The 17974-nt window shown below is 46.0% G+C and overlaps 1 protein-coding gene across 4 annotated transcripts in view; it reads right to left on the bottom strand.

Moving 5' to 3' along the window:
- Positions 1–626: 626 nt before the first annotated feature.
- The window catches only part of NFYC (nuclear transcription factor Y subunit gamma), a 29272-nt gene continuing 11924 nt past the window's right edge, over positions 627–17974 (bottom strand). For 3 of the 4 annotated variants that reach the window (XM_082071594.1, XM_082071592.1, XM_082071595.1), the window contains exons 2-10: positions 16454–16566; positions 13469–13540; positions 12797–12910; positions 10538–10633; positions 7356–7529; positions 6188–6346; positions 2786–2893; positions 2040–2099; positions 627–1497 (exon numbers count right to left, since the gene is read on the bottom strand). In XM_082071594.1, coding sequence (XP_081927720.1) covers positions 1378–1497; positions 2040–2099; positions 2786–2893; positions 6188–6346; positions 7356–7529; positions 10538–10633; positions 12797–12910; positions 13469–13540; positions 16454–16558 — 1008 coding nt within the window. In that variant the 5' untranslated portion in view covers positions 16559–16566 and the 3' untranslated portion in view covers positions 627–1377. The remainder of the gene's footprint in view (positions 1498–2039; positions 2100–2785; positions 2894–6187; positions 6347–7355; positions 7530–10537; positions 10634–12796; positions 12911–13468; positions 13541–16453; positions 16567–17974) is intronic. The other variant, XM_082071593.1, reaches the window with a different exon arrangement.

The following is a 17974-nucleotide window of genomic DNA, read 5'->3' on the forward strand; positions in this document are numbered from 1 at the left end:
CCATCAAAGGGACCCCCAGGCTCCCTGGACCCTTCCCGGGCAGCCGTCGCCCATGGGTGCCCTCTCCTGGCCGGTCCCCACGCACAGAGTTATCACACGAGGTGTGTTTTCCACCCCCCCCTCCCCGACTTCATGTTCTCTGTGAGATGCTCCTGCAGGGCGCGGTACCAGGGCCGGTGCTGGGCCCTGCTGGCGGGCTCTGCTGCAGTGCGCTGCTGGCTCCCGGCATTGCGGGATCGGAAAAAATTGACAAAAAGAAAAGAAAATTGACATCTGGAAAGCCCAGGAGGGGCAGGTGATGCAGCGAGCCCCCCCTCGGCTGCCTGGAACAACCTGGCCCAGATTGAGCGGCGTGCACCGGCCAAATGCTGAAGCGGAGTTTTCCTCCCCCAGCAGCAGCTGCTCCTGTGGCTCTGGGGCGGCCTCGATGTTGGATGCACAAAGGTCCTTGGTTACAAACCTGCACCCACCTTAAGCCAAGACCTAAACTCAGCCCAAGCCTGCCGTGATCCTTGCAGTGTGTTCAGTTAAACTCGACCGCTGGAGTTTGCTCAAACCTGCCCCAAACTCCCTTTCCAGAGATTCGGGTTGAGACCGGGCGATGCATCTCAAGGAGAGCACACGCATTATCTTACAAAGGAAATTTATTTCATTTTACGAAGCTTATATTACATGCATGGACTGAAGCTAGTACAACAGCTAACAGCAGGGCTGGGGTTTGTCCTGATTTCCATTAGAGTTCCTGGAATCAATCAGGCCAAATTAAAGGATCTTTTGCCCCTAGAAAATACAGTCATAATACAAGGAATGTTGTTGTTGTTGTTTTCACTTTCACTCCTTCACTCCCTGCCCTCGAGCTGCATAGAGCCAATGCTCCTGTTTACCAAAAAAGGAGGCAGGAGAGGCAAATCTAACACACACATACACACGCCCCCCCCTTACGCCCCCACCAGACCACTGAGATGGGAGGACTCCATCTAGCTCTATTCAGAGAATAAAAATACAAACAGAATACCGGGAATAAAGCTCTTACAACAAACCAGATGCAGTACCCTTTCATAATTTTACTAGATAAAAACGTTTTACACGTTGTTCAATGAGATGCTACAAATGCCTTTCGATTAGTTCTCTTTCAGTTTAATGGGTCTGAACAAGCAGCTGAATACACTGAAATATTGGTTTCTAAAAATAAAAATATTGCATTCTTGTCAGTGTCTGTTGGATATTCTCTCATACCCAGCAGAGGAAGGTGTATAGTGCACCAGAGACTGCAGCCTACTATAGGCTTAATATCAAGTACAGATACACAGAAGCTAATGTACTCATCCGAGCGGGACAGAAAACGTCGCGGATTTGCGGTAACGTCCCCGTCCCTGCTCAGTCCCCTGTCACTTGTGTGGCTTGGCCGTCGGAGGTCTGGTTGGTGGACTGGATGAACATGGGCTGGGTGATGTCCTGGCCTGCAGGCATGGTCACTTGCTGGATCTGGTAGAGTTGCTGCCGGAGTCAGAAGCGGAGAGAGAAAGGAGCGTCAGCTCTCATCACACCCAGCACCAACACCCTCCGCGCAACGCTGGGCATTAACCCTCCGAGTTTAGTGGTGGCGTTAACAGCAACTCCCAGGTTCAACTCCCAGGTTCCCCCCCAAGAAGAACCCACAGACAACAAATGGCCATAGACATTTGCTGCTAAATCAGAAAGTAATTGTGTGAATTTCTGAAGCACAGATTGAGTTCAAAGCTACTTCCACAATAGGCAAAAGCCCGATGTTAAGACCTTTATTCCTAAAGCGTTTAGGACTACAACGGGTCCCACCCAGAGCGCAAGGGACTGGATTAATTTGGAGCAAAGGCAGCAAAACATGAAGAATCCACCTGAATGAAGACTGGCACAACACCCACTTCTGCTCCTGCTCAGGGTTTGCTGGCAGGAGCAGTTTTATCAGGAGATGCTGATTGCTAGAACATGCAGATCTTAGGAGAGTCTTTCTAGGCCTTGATTTCAAAGGCACGTTGCGCCAACGACCTCCAAGCTCTTACCTGTCCGTCTGTGAACTGGCTGAACTGCTGCTGTCCTTGCTGGACTTCTGTCTGCGTTATCTACAAGGGTAAGAGAAGCACCATCACTGACAGCACTTTGGAGACGGCCAGAACCCCACTACCAATATTCTGCTGCTGCCTTTCGAGAGCTTTTAGACTCTCCCAAACTTCATTACCCCACCACGTGGTTAAGACACGGCTTAAGCCACCGGCTGGTGCTAACCACAAGAACAAAGGACACGGGATTCAGTTCATTCTAAACTGAACACAGCACGTCCTTTCTGGCTTTCACAGAACGCGGGCTCCAGGGTGACAGAAAAGCCGTCGCTTTTCTCTGAAGGCAGAGAAGGGTCTCTTAGCGACCGGTGTCCACAAGAACACGAGACAACCCGCCGGCAGCAGCGCTGGTCATGATGTGTTCCCACTTGGCTGCTCCTCCCTCGCCCGGCCAGAAGGAGCAGAAGGAAAGAGAAGGTTGATGAACCCAAGTTTTACCTGCAATCAGCTCCAAAGCAGCACGAGCGTTACACAGCGCGACACACACACACACACATATTCGCATGCACCTTTCACAGACAGGGAAAGAGTTCCGCTGTGCTCCTCGCTTCGTTATTGTGATGGAAGTAACAGGAAGAAAAGAAACGCAGGAATCCTAGCCCAAGAGCTGGGGCATTCGCCTGGAATTTGCAGTTTTAGGAGCGAGGGGACAACATTTTAAGGTCAGTCCTGCCGGTTTAAGTGCGTACCTGCTGAGCATTGGTTGCAAGCGTCTGGATCTGCCCCTGGACTACCTGGGTGCCTGACACAGGTTGGGCTAAGCGGATATACTGCAGCTGGCCAGCATTCAACTGAACCTGGAGACAAGCGGAGGGGGCAGGGAAAGAAAATTAAACACATAACTGTGTAACCTGAAACGCATCAACTTGCCTTCTCGTTTCCACAACACAAGCCAGGGGAATGGATGACACCGGGGAGCTTCAGCGGAGATGAGTAACTACCACAGAGCCTGCCAAAGCAAGACCAGAGTCCACACAACTCCTGCAGCATCTCCAAGCGAAACCCCGAGGAACCACAACATCACGTCTTTGTCCAGAACGCAGTGGTCACTTAGCCGCTAAAGCAGATTAACCGCTCCATTTCGGAGAGCTTGGAGAGCTCTTATTTCTTTTTGGTTACGAGAATCAATTCACTACTTGGATGTATCGTTTCGCATAAAGAGTATTCTTATGAGCTGGCTGCACATAATGACACTGCTATTATATCCTGCCAAAAAGGATAAATGAATGTATGGGAGATTTGTACATAAAGACAGCAGAGATGACAAACCCCAGGAATATTGTGAGGTAACATTTGGAAGCTTTTAATGCAACTCTCTGCCAATACATGTCACCCCCGCTTGGCAAAGGCCAAAACCTTCTGTGCCAATACTTTGTGTACAACATTTAAATGCAATTCTTTTTTAATCGTGGTAACCTCACTCTCACCTTGCATTTTCTGTGATATCAACTACTAATACACCACTGAGAAGCGACAAAAAGATCACAGTCTGATTGATACTAGCGTTGAATTGTTCAGTTAGTGTTATTTAACTTAAAACATTTGGAGTCACGGTCTTAAGGTTAATTATATACACAAAATGTTTTGAGGTTGTGCTTTCTTTTTAAAAATGGGAAAGGGGGACATACAACTACTTGAAAGCTGCTCACTGACAGAGGTTCGAGTGCTTAGAACATGGTCTTGGTGTTTGCACAAATGCTGCTGAGTTCACCAGCTGTGTCTGAAAGCTCCGATATTATTTCAAGAGCAAATAAACTCCACATGAGCATAAACACGCCAATAAAGAATGTGTTTCTGCACCGAAATCTGCTGGCAGATGATGTTTGCCACACTGGGGGCTTCCTGCTCGGATTGTAACCGTGCTACTGACTGAATGGATGAAAGCGATTTAGAAACAGCACTTTTCCAGAAATGAGGGCAAGCTCCAAAGAACCTGCCCAGCGAGAACATACAGATTGAATTTAACACAAAATTAATGCGGACAAACAAATGATGACCGTTTAATTGACACACACACACTTCCAGGTTTTTCTCAGTTTAAAGACAAAAATAAAAGCTGCCTTTCCAGAGGCATCCAGTGGTCCTGGAGTGTCAGTAAATCACAGTAGGAGTGTTCATGGTGTCAAGAGAACGTGGAAAACCAGCAGAGAACATTAATAAGGTTCTCTCAACACTCCTGTAGGCGCTACCAGTTTCACGAGGGTGTTTTAAATTGTCATTTGTGGCATTGCGAAAGATTCTTTGCTGAACCTGAACAGGTACCGGAGTGAAAAGGAACCAGCAGAAGAGAGCACTAACTATATCAAGACAGAAAGGAAACTCAAGGGAAAAATAAGAGAAGTGCGGTAGAAAGAGAACAGAACAGAGAGCAGCAAAGAGCCCAAGGACAGTCATTATATGAAACTGAACAAAAAACACTTTCCAGGGTAGGGCACTAAAAGCTTTGGGTGTGAGCGCGCGGCTCCACGTTCTGTTTCACTTCACTTGTTGGAAGTCACGCGTCCTTCGGCACACACTGTGATTCTTCAGCACACTGCGATTAAGAATCTTCTTAATTACAGTCAAAACAGTCTCTCTGGCAGATAGAGAAGTGCGAATTCTGACTGTTTCATTAAAACGCTGCTCCTAAGCTGCTCTGCTTTGCAGTCTGACAGTTATTAGAGGGTTCCCAAAGACAAGACATCACACTGTTTGTCTCACATCTGTGTGTAAGACGCTCCAAGGAGAATGTTCTGCAGGAGATTATGGCTCCTAACAGCTATTTTATAAAGAATTCTTTCTCCTAACAGACATCCAAGCCCTCTTCTTGTAGGGAGTTACAGCGTTCACTGGAGACAACTGGGAAACAAGCCTGAGCTGTTGTTCTATTGCTGAACCAAAGGAGGATGGTTTAACGCTCAGTCCTGTTGGAACGGACTCACTGAGGTTGGAGGTGGAGATCCAAAAGGCTTTGAAGAACAAGTACCTTGGAGAGCCTTTCGTGATGTAAGGAAGCAAAAAGAATGTAAAGGAAAGGTAGTGGAGAACGCAGAGAAGAAAAAAGGTTGCTTGTAGTAAAACACCGTATTTGGTAAGAAATATACCTCCTTTCTGAACAACACCAAGGAGTAGGAATCAGCTGAAGACTTAAGAGATGAGAAGAATTTGGAAGTGAATTGGGAAAATCTAGTAATATCCACAATCTCAACCTCTTTTAAGATGTTCTGTCAAAGCGCTGGTTTTGCCCGATGTTCAGAGCAAATCTCAAAAAGCGAAATTGTGTGAGAGATCAGTTTTGCCCCAGCTGTGGGGACACTTAATGATAGAAACCACAGCAAAATGCTTGTCTTGGTCACTTGGTCTGACCTTTGGGTCACTTGGTCTGACCTTTGGGTTACTGGTTAACTACATAGAACCAGATTTTGTCTTTTTTCCTTGAAGAGGTGTAAAATTTTCCAGATGGGAACCAACAGGTGCAGCTTTGTTGTGATTTTAAGTTAGAGAGGGGGGAAAAACGTGACAAGCCACATGTTTACCCAGGACACAGGGCAGGATGTTACAACTGATGCTGGGTACTCAAAATCTTAAGGCCACAGTAGGTCCATGATGATGTGAAAGTGAGGAGATATTTTCTGGTTCTGCAAAGCTGTTCCTCCAAGCAGCTCAAAGTATTTTGTAGAACTATTTCTCGTAACATAAAAGCTGATTAATAACCTCACAGATGGCACATTTCCCACTCAGTCTGCCAGGTCATGACTTCAGAGCGCAGAGGCAGAATGAAGTAACAGCAAAAGAAGTTAATTATGCTTTATTTAAGCCATGCTGTGGTAGAGAACTAAGGTTTATGCAGGAAATATTTTATTTATTGCTTCCTAATTGTAACTATTTCACTCAGGAGAAAGTATCAGGGGTGGGCAATGAGTTTACACTAGATGGGTTAGATTTATTCCCCTCTTCAGGTCACACCTGGTTAGTTTTCCTCTCTTAAGTGCAGGAAACACAATCCAAACTTCCTCTCGCAGTTCAAAAAGCACACATGTACAGTCTTATGCCAGAACACCAGCAGACAGTTTGCTCACAACACTGTTACACATTTCTACTGGCAGCCTTACCGGGATTTGCTGGATTTCTCCTGTGTTGGTGATGATCTGCTGCATGACTTGCATGGTCTGCCCGGTGCCACTCTGAGCCTGCTGGGTCTGGCCTTGCGGCTGGGCCTGGACTATCTGTACCTGCTGCCCTTCGCCCACCTGCATCGTCACAGGGGTGGTCTGCGTTCAAAACGGGGAGAAGGACCAAACAAGGACTGATCATGCGTGAAACAGCCACAAGATACAAAGATTACCACAGACAGACCACTTCCTAGACCCACTGTTGTTGATGATTAAATCACCATGAAGTGAACCCAGGATCTACACAACCCTTGTTACTAAGGTGCCTGAACACCTGGTCACAACCAGAAAACATATTTCACAGAATCCCAGAATGTCAGGGGTTGGAAGGGACCTCGAAAGCTCATCCAGTGCAATCCCCCCATGGAGCAGGAACACCCAGATGAGGTTACACAGGAAGGTGTCCAGGCGGGTTGGAATGTCTGCAGAGAAGGAGACTCCACAACCTCCCTGGGCAGCCTGGGCCAGTGTTCTGTCACCCTTACTGGGAAGAAGTTTCTTCTCATCTTTAAGTGGAACCTCTTGTGTTTCAGTTTGTACCCATTGCCCCTTGTCCTATCACTGGTTGTCACCGAGAAGAGCCTGGCTCCATCCTCCTGACACTCCCCCTTTCCATATTGATCCCCAGGAATGAGTCCCCCCTCAGTCTCCTCTTGTCCAGCTCCAGAGCCCCAGCTCCCTCAGCCTTTCCTCACACGGGAGATGCTCCACTCCCTGCAGCATCTTGGTGGCTGCGCTGGACTCTCTCCAGCAGTTCCCTGTCCTGCTGGAACTGAGGGGCCACAACTGGACACAATATTCCAGGTGTGGTCTCCCCAGGGCAGAGCAGAAGGGCAGGAGAACCTCTCTGACCTACTGACCACCCCCTTCTAACCCACCCCAGGTACCATTGGCTTCCTGGCCACAAGGGCCCAGTGCTGGCTCATGGTCACCCTGCTGTCCCCAGCACCCCCAGGTCCCTTTCCCCTACGCTGCTCTCTAATAGGTCATTCCCCAACTTATACTGGAACCTGGGGTTCTATATTATTACTGACTGTCCTGAGCGGTGAGAGCAGGACACAGCAACACATCACCCGCTGCAAAGCCCCAGCCGCTGCTCGTTGCTCACCTGCCCCTGCTGAGGTTGGGCGATGATGATCTGTCCTGGCTGGATGGTCGTGGTGGATGTGGTGGTTTGTTGGCCTTGCTGCTGGCCTTGAACCTGCACGGCAGCAGGTTGCTGAGCGAGCGTGAAATAATACTGTACAGGCTCGGCTGGGGTCACAGCCTGACGCACCTCCTCCTGCAGCACAGCGAACAGACAATTAACCACAGAGGGAACACATCGACACCCAAACACCACGGCTGGAACAGCCCCTCCGTGAGCACAATCCATGGGAAAGCATCTTTATACCTCATCTGTAACCGCTTAATTAAGTAAATCTGAAATGATAAATCAAAACGGGTTTCCTCGTTTAGTCAGCTGTATGGAAATCAAAAGCATTCCCAATAACTACATATAATCATGTAGTCACCAATTTCATTATGAGAAGCAAACGAGTAAAATTAGCATAGCTGAAAACCACGCAACTCCTCATCAGTAAATTCCATCATCGCCTGTTATCTTAACACAGTATGAATTGCAAATGTACCAGGAAGACTTAAAAGCCTCATCTGTCAACAAAACCCTCTTCTTAGCCGACATACCCAACACAAATCTCAATCTAGCTCTGATATTAAACTCCTGGGAATAAAAGCCATGGACTTGATGTATACTGTCGTGCCCTTATTTATTTATTTAAACCCAGCCTTTCCAGAATTATAACAACTTCATCTTGTACTGCGGCTTAGCAGCCCGATTCTGCTGGAAGCGGCAATATCTCAACAGTGTGAAGAAACACAAGGCTCTGTTCTTGCTCACTGTCAGAGCACAGGCTGTAATACGGCTGGTTTGTTTTATCCAAGCGTGTCTTTAGGAGAGAAAAAGCCCCTTAAGATTAACGATATTTTAGGCAAAGATGTAGATTTTTCCAAGATTATGTGAAGTGGCAAGCCATTAACGCTCAAGAATCACAACTGTTACGCTCCCTCGAGGAGCAGCTGGATGTTGAAGCTTCGGGAGCCGCAGCTCGGCAGACGTTCACTCCATGGCAGGAGGAGTAAACAATCCTCTCCCAGCCACCTCAGTTCACAGCTGAGAGTGTAGGATGTTTACACGTGCTACAACATGGTGAATTCCCATTTACACGAGCCTGCTTGACTCCCCTGTAAGAACTGCTCCCGGATCACCTTCAGTGCGTCCAACTGAACGAGACGAGGAAAATTCACATTGAACTAGATGGATATACATTGTCTAGATGGGCTGGAGTAAGACAGTCCTTCTGCTCAGATGTTGGTCTCTCGGAGGGACTTAATACTGTGGGGTTTCTCAATAGCCTACCAGAAAATTCCCCTCCAAAGATTAAGCTGTTTGCTGTAATCAAAAGTGCCACCTAAGCCTGGCTCTCAGAGCAAACATCAGCACTATCCCGTGGTACTGCAAACCACCGCAATCAAATACTTACAGTACGCTACACAGAGCAATTCACTGATTATTCCAACTTGCTTCATGAAAAATCCTTTGGGGGAGGGACGAATAACAACTTTTAAATATACATTCAACAGGACATGTCTTCAGTTAACCATTAAAGCACAGGCGTAGAAGAGCTGCAGCTGTTTCTCTAAGTCTAGTCCTTGTACCTTATTTCTAGAGCACTCCAGTCCTCAGTTCCTAGCTGGATCCTGAAACAATTAAGGCAACTGCATACTTCTTTAAGTATCTATTCCAGGTTAAGCTGCATTTGCTGCAGGCAAAACCGGCTTAAAATCCAAATCTGCTTGAACTAGGTTATATCATATCATTTGCCATCTTTTATTTTCAAGCCACAGCTTTAGTTACCAGAGCAACATAACAGTCATGGTTTCATTCCCAGGTCTTCCACGTAACCAACACTGACTTGTCAAACACTCTTTTCCATGGTAGAGATAAAGTACAGATTGTATCCCGAGCCAAAAAGCACCGACTGTCAGTGCACAGGCAGCCGCTTTTCAACACTGCTGAATCAAGGGAGTGTTTTCCATTGCAAAGCCCTGACCTGTGTTCTTATCAGGCAGCTATTTCTCCATTAAGCTTCTCTCACCATAAGAAGTGTTTCTAGTGATTGAGTGGATGTATCAGTAGGAGACACATCTCTACAGCTTATTTCAACCCCAAACCGCCCGGGTTTCACTGCTGAGGCTGTGCAATCCCAAAGGCACAGCTCTGGGGGGATGTATCGTCAAGACACCTTAACCGAGCAACCTAAATGCACCTAACACACTATTAAAATCCTCTGGACATTCATTTGATTATGGAACTTGAATGTTCTGTAATCAGAACATTTTGATGTGAATCGCAAGGTTCCAGCAAGAAAAAGATACAGGCGATGTTCTCCCTCCCAAACATGGAGCACTTCTAAAAATAGCACCGCAAAGCAGAATAACCGAACGAGGCACCTAAAAGAAAAATAACCGAATTTGCAATGCCAGAATTAACCTGTGTTACTTCAGGCTGCAGCCAAGTCGTTTCGGCTTATCAAGCTGAACAAACTGAGTTGAGCAAAGCAGCGAGAGCGGCTGTGCCAGCTGCTGCTCTTTTTATTTAATACCGAACTAATGATCTTTGGATACATCATCCCTGCTGCAGGGCTAAACTCAGTGAAGGGATGGAAGGAGCTGCGCTGGAAGCAGCAAGACTGAGCTTTGATCCCACTTCATGGCATCTTCAAGGAGGGAGGGAACCGAACGCTTTGTAAAACAGGAACCTGTTGCGTCGGAGGCGTCGTGCTCAGGTGACGGCAGCAGCCTGCTGCTGCAAACATCCGACTGAAAGCTCCTGCTCACACCTCACAGCTTCCAGTCAAGGATGTTTACAGCAGCAAGGACTGCCCCAGGACGCAGGGGCTGGTCTCTGAAGCACGGTGGTCTGCTTCTCCCTTTACACGGCAAAGCACGCTTTTTAAATGAGACTTTTAACATTTGGTATCGGAGACATTTAGTTGTGTCACTTCAGTAAATCTCCAAGTCAGGCTTGTGTAAGTTTCCACTCGAGCTCTATTTCCATAAAAAAATATTCAAGAAGCTGAAAACTGTTGTAAATAAACATGCAAAGGAAAGGCACAAACCTCATGTTTAAATCTGGTTCTGCGTCGCTTTGTCAACTCTCTGCCAATTACAGACCGAAATCACACCAAGGAAAGGACAGACAATAACGTTTTCATTTTTAAGCCTCACCTGCCGCTTTGGAGGCTTCAGTTCATCTCTTGGAACAATATCGATAAGAAAATCGAACTGATCAAACTTGGTAATTGCCATGGCGATGTCATTCCTCTGTTAGAACAAAAAGATAAAACCGTTCTTCAGCTTTAAAAGTCTATTTGTCACTGGATAAATAAAGCGAGAGGTTTTTAATTGAGTGAAGCTCTCCACAACAGTCCCGCTGCAATTCACAGAGGACTCGTGACAACCACCATAAGCCTTACAGGATCTTATTCAGGGCAGGGGATTCCCAAGAGATGCTGAGAGAACAAGCTTCAGCATGCGGAAGGGCAAAGTGGTTAAAAGAAAGCACGAAGATTAAAACATACTCAGCAAACTGGCCAAACATGTATCAGGAAAAGGATGTGCAAGAGTCAACGAGTTTCAACGAAAAACTGGCAAGGTAAGTGTCTTCTCAAAGCAAATTGCAACTTCACTTTTCTACCTCGCCTCAAAAGAAATCTAAGGAATAGCATGAGGTCAAAGCATTAAAGACCTGAATAAAGAGCTACCCAGCAATAAGTCATCACTTAAGTGTATTTGCTGAAGATTTGAAAAAATCCCCAAGATAAAAAGGCCAAATTACTTAAAAAAATAAAAAGCACTCAGTCATGTTAGAATTCTTGCAAGCCACCCTAAAGAGCAGGGCTAATTCAAGGAGCTATTAGAAGTCTCATTCTCTCTTTAGTTGAAGATAAATGTATGAAGTATATATATGAACAGGATTGGAGGCACAGATGCAGACGCTGCCTAACGAGCAGGTAAAATCTGAAAGACCATCAATCCTCTCCTTTCATGCTAGTTGATATTTCTAAACCTTATAGTGTCTTGGTGTTTAATTGCCAAACAACGATCACGTTGAAAGCATAAGAGAGACATTCCTTCTGTTCTGCAGGCAGCACATGTTAGAAAAGCGTCTTCACCACTTTTACTGCGCAGATGTCCCTCGTATGTCACTCTCCCTGCTGAGGATTGGGTTCCATCCAATTTCCTCAGGAACAGACTCCCATAACTCAGACCTCCCCGCTCACAATTTTCTTCCCAAATACTTGATAAGCAGCGACCGCATTTCTCCAGCTGCACTGTCCGTGCAGAAAGCGGAAGGCAAGGCAGCGCTAAAACCCGACTTAGTTTAAGGTCTTATATGTTAGGATCAGGACTTAGCTATGATTCTGAAATGAACGGACCCATCCAAGCTTGAAAACTGTTAACAGGACATGCCTGAGTCAGCGCTTTTAAGCATCTTGTTCATGGAATGTGAATGAAACCCATCCTTCCCGTGGGTACTGCACTAATACCTGGGTTAAACAAGTAGCATCAGTTTAGCGGAGGCTGAGTGGCCAGGTCACCTATCACAGGACAGCTTTGGACTGAAATCAGACACGTCTCCTTGCCACCACAGCAACCTCTGCACCGGGAAAGCTCACTTGGCAAAGATGATGGAGAGCAGTCCAGCAATGACCTCAGCCAGCTCCCTCAGCACCCGCGGGTGCATCCCATCCGGACCCATGGATTTATGGATGTCCAGATTGCCCAACTGCTCCCTAACCCAGTCCTCATCAACCCAGGCAAACTCCTCATTGTCCTGCCTTCCTCTGGGGCCTCAGCGGTACGGGATCCTCAGGACAGACTCCAGCAGAGCGGACAGAGACAAAGAAGGCGTTCAGTAACTGCCTTCTCTGTATCTTCTGTCATCAGGGCACCCACCTCGTTCATCAGTGGCCTACATTGCCTCTGCTGTTAGTTTTATGTGCCACGTGTTGGAAAAAGCTCTTCCTGTTGTCCTTGACCCCTCTGGCCAGGTTTCATTCTAGGGAGGCCTCAGCTTTCCTAGTTGCCTCCCTACCCCCTCTGACAACAGCCTGATATTCTCCCCAAGTGGCCAGCCCCTCCTTCCGTGATCTAGAAACTCTCCTCTTCCACTTGAAGAGCCTGGAGCGTTACAGTTTACTCTCGAATCACTTCAGATGCAAGTTCAACAGCTACCGCAGGTCACTATGAGCTGACAGCTGCAGCTTTGATTGGTTTTGTTGTTGTTTGGGTTTTTCTGAAAATAATTAAGGAAAGAAAAGCATTTCAGCTGCAGAGTTACACTGGGCACTGTGCTTTTTACAGGGGTTCGCAGCGATAAACACAGGTACCAAAGTTCCTGTCTACAAAACATGCCTCATATTATGGAAACAAAGAGTTGGAAGGAGCTTCTGGAGCAGCTGAGGGTGGGAGCAGCTCCATTACCTGCAGAGTCCTGCGCTTGTTGTCTTCCGTGTGTATCCACGCTCGCAAAGTCAGTTCTGTGATGAAGATCTGAGCCGCCCTGGCGAACAACACGGGAGCTTCTGCACTGATCATCTGCAATTACATTTACAGTGTTTTTCTTTAAAGTTGCCCATTAGTTTTACTGCTAAGCAGTAGTCGAGGTAATTTTATCACGTTAGTAAAGTCTGAATGGTTGCATTGCTTAATAGGGAAGTTGGGGGAATTTCCACAAGGTTCAGCTCAAATGTTGGTATCAAACCCATGTTATCTACTTATTATATTTTCCATAAAACTGGGAACAGCACAGCAGGGATATCGCTCTTCATTCTAAACACTCTATGGCTTTGGGAAAGGAAGAGTCGGGAGCACGAGGAGGAAACATGAGAATAGAAAGTTAAACACTAAAAACCAGAAAATACACAGAATGATACAGAAAAAAACAAAACTGCAAAAGTCTTCAGCAAAAATCCCAAATGATTTTGCTTTCCCAGCTCAGTTTAATTACACAAGGCTGGTTAATATTGCATTCAAGGCAACAATTAAAATGTGCTTTAACAATGATAATAAATAACGATAGCCATGAGTAAAGAATGGCAAGGAACAATATCCACCAAAAGGATCATAACTACTTAAGAAAAACCCCGAGCGTACCTTCACGTCTTCATCGAGTTTCATTATCTTCTTAATCCGAGCCAGAGGGAGTTCTTGAACCCTGAAGTCTTTCTGCAGAGAGATTCACATGTGAGAGATGCTCTACTGATACTCCACTGAAAACAAAGGGAAGAAACGTTACAACAAGTCTGTATAGTCTAGAATTAAACTGTGTTTTCTTTGAGCTGTGGCAGCTTCTCCTCAGCCCTGAGAACTCTCATCTGCTTTATTTTATACTGATATCATTCTACTTAAATCTTCCGTCAGGCGCTTGTATCTACTATTTCACCTCAAAGCTGAAGTCCTTCTGCAGAACACAATGGTTCTAATATCAAGCATTTCTGCATCTATTTATTTTCGAAGCAACTCATTCAATTAGGCGTCTCAGGACACAGAAACCATTGGAATTTACAAAAGGTCCCAAGAGAAAAAAGACGGCAACCAAGAGCTATGTGTGGCCACCAAAAAGTCGGATTTATTTGTCCTTCCCGGTTGCCCAATACCCATTTTGGTGTTAAAAAACTTGCAAGAGTCTTGTTCAAAAAATCTCTTCTATTCCTGGTTTGAGACGGAGGAATAAAAAGAATCCACAGTGTGTTGCTACCAGGAGCCTCTTAAAAAGGGAGAAAGGCTGGAGCTCCGTGCAATCCCATCAGGAATGCAGAATCCCTGCCCACAAAGGGCTCCTAAAAGAAAAATGTCATCCCTTCTTCACCAAAATGTCATAGAAAATAAAAGGAAATTCATTTCTCTGGGGAAGAAAGCACTGCAAGCCGTGGTAGTGAAACAAAAGAGGGGGAAAAATGCTGAAAATGCTGTTTTCTATTGAGACTAACTATGGAGGCCACGTGCGGTCCAGCCGGCGCTCCAGCAGGGGGCATTTTATTGCGTTTCCATGTTCAAATTTAGTGTATATTTATAGATGCTATTGTATATGTATATACATTAAAAAAGCGTTCTGTGTCCTCATTCTGTAGAAAGCAGGGAATGAGGTGCTCCCAGTTATGTGCTGCAAACTGGCACTGATTGGGGGTGACCTTAGAGGGGAGGATTTGGGGCGACCTTAGAGGGGAGGATTTGGGGCGATGGGAGAAGAGGCAGAGACAGGACCGGTGCTGGACACGCTCAGGATTTCAACCACAAACTGCCACAGAAACAAGTTACGGGGTTGCTGGGGCATGGAAAAATAGCCCAGAGGGGGGTTTTTGGTGTTTTTAGAATTTATTTTAAAAGCTCGTTGCTTTTTAAAGAGCCTCGTGAGCTTTTCCGCAAAAAGAGACGAGGACAATATTTCTAGTTTGTGAAACTCTTAACTATATTAACTTCTATGAGCAGCAGAACTGCAATTTGACATGCACAGGTACAACGTTATTAAAACCTTTAGAGAAGAGAGACGGCGAGAGAAAAGAGAATAAAATTAAAGCTCCTTTATTCCTTTAAGGCAAACGTCACATAAATCAGAATTAATACGCAAGCACCACGGTGAAGAGAAGCATGACCACTACTGGCTACTACCCAGCAGAACAGACTTTAGACACCAATTCTTCATCTTTTCTTTTTTCCAAATTAGGTCTCAAATGTTTTCCCGAGCTTCTTCGAACTCATTGTGGAGCCGAAACTCAAGTCCCAGCTCAGTCCCCTTTCCCATTTCTCCAAGACTCGGCTGCAGTTCTTTCTGTGACATGGGGCAGAGAACAGGGACTCTGGTTTGTTCTTCTAAAGAACTCGCTTGTTTTTTCCCCTGAATTTTAGCAGACAACCAAAGCAGCTTTTCCATCAACCAGCTGCTCTGACCTCACTCCCGAGTACACACAGATGAGCTTTATTTAAATTTACTTACGTCCACATCCATGGGAGCGATGCACACTCAGTTTTGGGATTTAATGATGCAAGGGACGACTGCATAGGAATGTTTTGCAGTTATCCCTTTTCCAACTCCCTTCACTGTTCTCAGTTACATTTTCAATGACTTACTAGCTTGCAATGCAATAAATAGATTCACACGACAGTTAAAAATTAAGCTGCCCGTACTTGATAAGCTGCAGAATAAACCCCTTTCATGTGGAGATGAAGACAAACTACAGCTCTTGAACACAAGAATTCACTGCGCTGAAAGAGGAAAGTAATTAATTCTGGTTATGCATACAAATTTCTACATCTGTTTCTTTAATCAACTATCTGCACATAGGCTGAAAAAAGCAGCTTATCTTCTGACTATTGGATTGGGGTTTTCACTTTGAACAGCCCGTCTGTGACTGGAGTTCTTTTGTTTTCGGTGGCATTGGAAGCACAGGAGTGTGCTTTCAGCACCACTGTGCCACAGGAATCTATCCATCTCTCTTGAAAAGCCATTTTTATGATATGCCCTTGTTCTCGGGGACATCTCTTTTGGGGATGGAAAAAAATAGAAGCTACTTAGTCCAATTCTTATTCTCAGCCTATGCATGATCTTTTTTTTAATCAAATGTCTTTAAATTAATAAAGCATGTGATAATGATGCACTTGGCATTCAAGTGATTTTCAAAACTCCAGGCTTGTCAAAGGAGACAGTTCTGAAAGAGGACATAATAGTTCTATACACCAGTCAAACCCAAAAACTCATTCACAAAAAACTGTACCTGGGGTTTGAATTTATGAAGGGGGGAAAAGAGTGAGAGTCGTGTTTTGAACATTAACATTTAAATCAACTTTGTGTTCTCGTTTAGTCCACAAAGAGCTGAGGGGATGACTATTACACCCCGCTATGCTGTGAATCAGCTGTGTTCAGTTTATATCCTGAGTTCAACCAGTGGCGGCCAACAGCCACAAGCCTGGCTGAATGATTATTAATCAGCTCTTTCAGGCCACCTTGCAGCGCATCAATAGCCAACTGGATCCCATCAGCAGCAGGAATCCGTTCACGCTGAGGTTTATCTCGCTACCAGATGTCACCGGTGCCTTTTGCTGTCAGTTCTGCAGAAATAAGAGGGCGACGAGGCCACTCACCACAGTGAGGTTGCGGATCTCCTCCATCACCCGCGGCCAGAAGGACTGGAGGCTCTGCTGGGCATCGCTGCTGCTGGCGGGGCCGAAGCCGCCGTCCGTGGACATCCTGGCAGCTGGGAGAGACAGAACCGAGCGTCAGCAACCAGGCAGGCAGGAGCCGCGGGTTTCCGAAGCCACCGCCAAGTCCCAGCCTAAATAATCGCTCTGTAAAACCATCAAAGCAAGATACGCCAGTCCAGGTCTCGCAGCAACAATGTGGAGACACTCACAGCTGCTAGAAGGGTTTTTCTTGATTTATTTTTTCAAAGATTGAAAAAGAACATTTAAAAAAAAAAAAAATTAAAGCGAAAATAGTCTACTTAATCCCCATTAGAGCTCTGCCTTTTCACAAGGAGTTACAACACACAACCGATGCCCCATCACTGCACACACACCCATTATAAAAATCACTTGTTCTCTTGCTTGTTACAGCCAACAGTTGTGCAGGTTCCGGTGGCAAACGCCCCTCAGGTTGAAACCAGAATGTCAATGTCAGCCCGACATGATTTCTAAGAAGTGTAACAAAACGGTTGCTTCTGAGCCTGTTTGAAAAGTGTCAGTTTTTGTGGCTTTACACTATTTTAAAAACACCTCTTCTCCTTGGGTGTAATCAGGACTACTTGTATCTCTGCGAACAGCTTTATTTACAGTATATACCAGTCACCATCAGGAACTTATACAGAGCAAACAAAGGGACAATAACTGGGTTTGGATCTTCCCCTCTAACCGCGCTGCGGTGAAGATGGTGAAGAGGCGCAGACATGCAACATCGGTCACTCGAGGATGAGGCGGATGGGGACGGTGCCAGGACTGTGTGTGTGACTCTCCAGGAACATTTCAACTTGGCCAAGGCCAGAAGAGCCACTTCTCGAGCGAGCGGAGCAGAGAAACCCAGCGACTCACTGACTTTAAACGCTCTCAGGGTCACCCAGAGCAGCTTTGAAGTTTCCGTGAACGACGCGAACGCGCCGCGTACGAACAATAAGTCTCTGTGCCTTTGAACGCACAGCACGAGAAGGCTGCTCCGCTCGCTATAGGGAAAGATCAAGATACACACAGATGTTTGTGCGTTGCCATGTAATGGAAAAAGAGCAGATTTAGCTCCGACAACCCCTGTTTGTGTTTCATCCACCGTGTAAAGGTTTATTTCTGTCCTCCCTCAAGCCAAGAAACACCGGTCAACACACCAAAATACCGACGGGAGGCAGCGGCCGATTGCCAGTCATTCCAAAATCTATTCCAAAGCAACGACGATCCATAAAATCTGATTAACAGATCAAAGAGATGAATGTCAGACAATTAGTTCGTTACCTCCCGCAGCCTGCGCTTCCCAAGGCGGCCTCTGAACGGTCGTGTTTCTCTTTCGTCAACCTGAGAAGAGGACAGGGGAGGCGTGGGAAGAGCCGAAGGGGATTTTGACAGGGGATGGCAAAGAAGAGCTCCAAAAATTGTATTTTCAGTCTCAAAGCAAGAGTTTGAGAC

This window comes from Streptopelia decaocto, assembly GCF_964273445.1.
Source record: "Streptopelia decaocto genome assembly, chromosome: 23".
NCBI lineage: Eukaryota > Metazoa > Chordata > Aves > Columbiformes > Columbidae > Streptopelia > Streptopelia decaocto.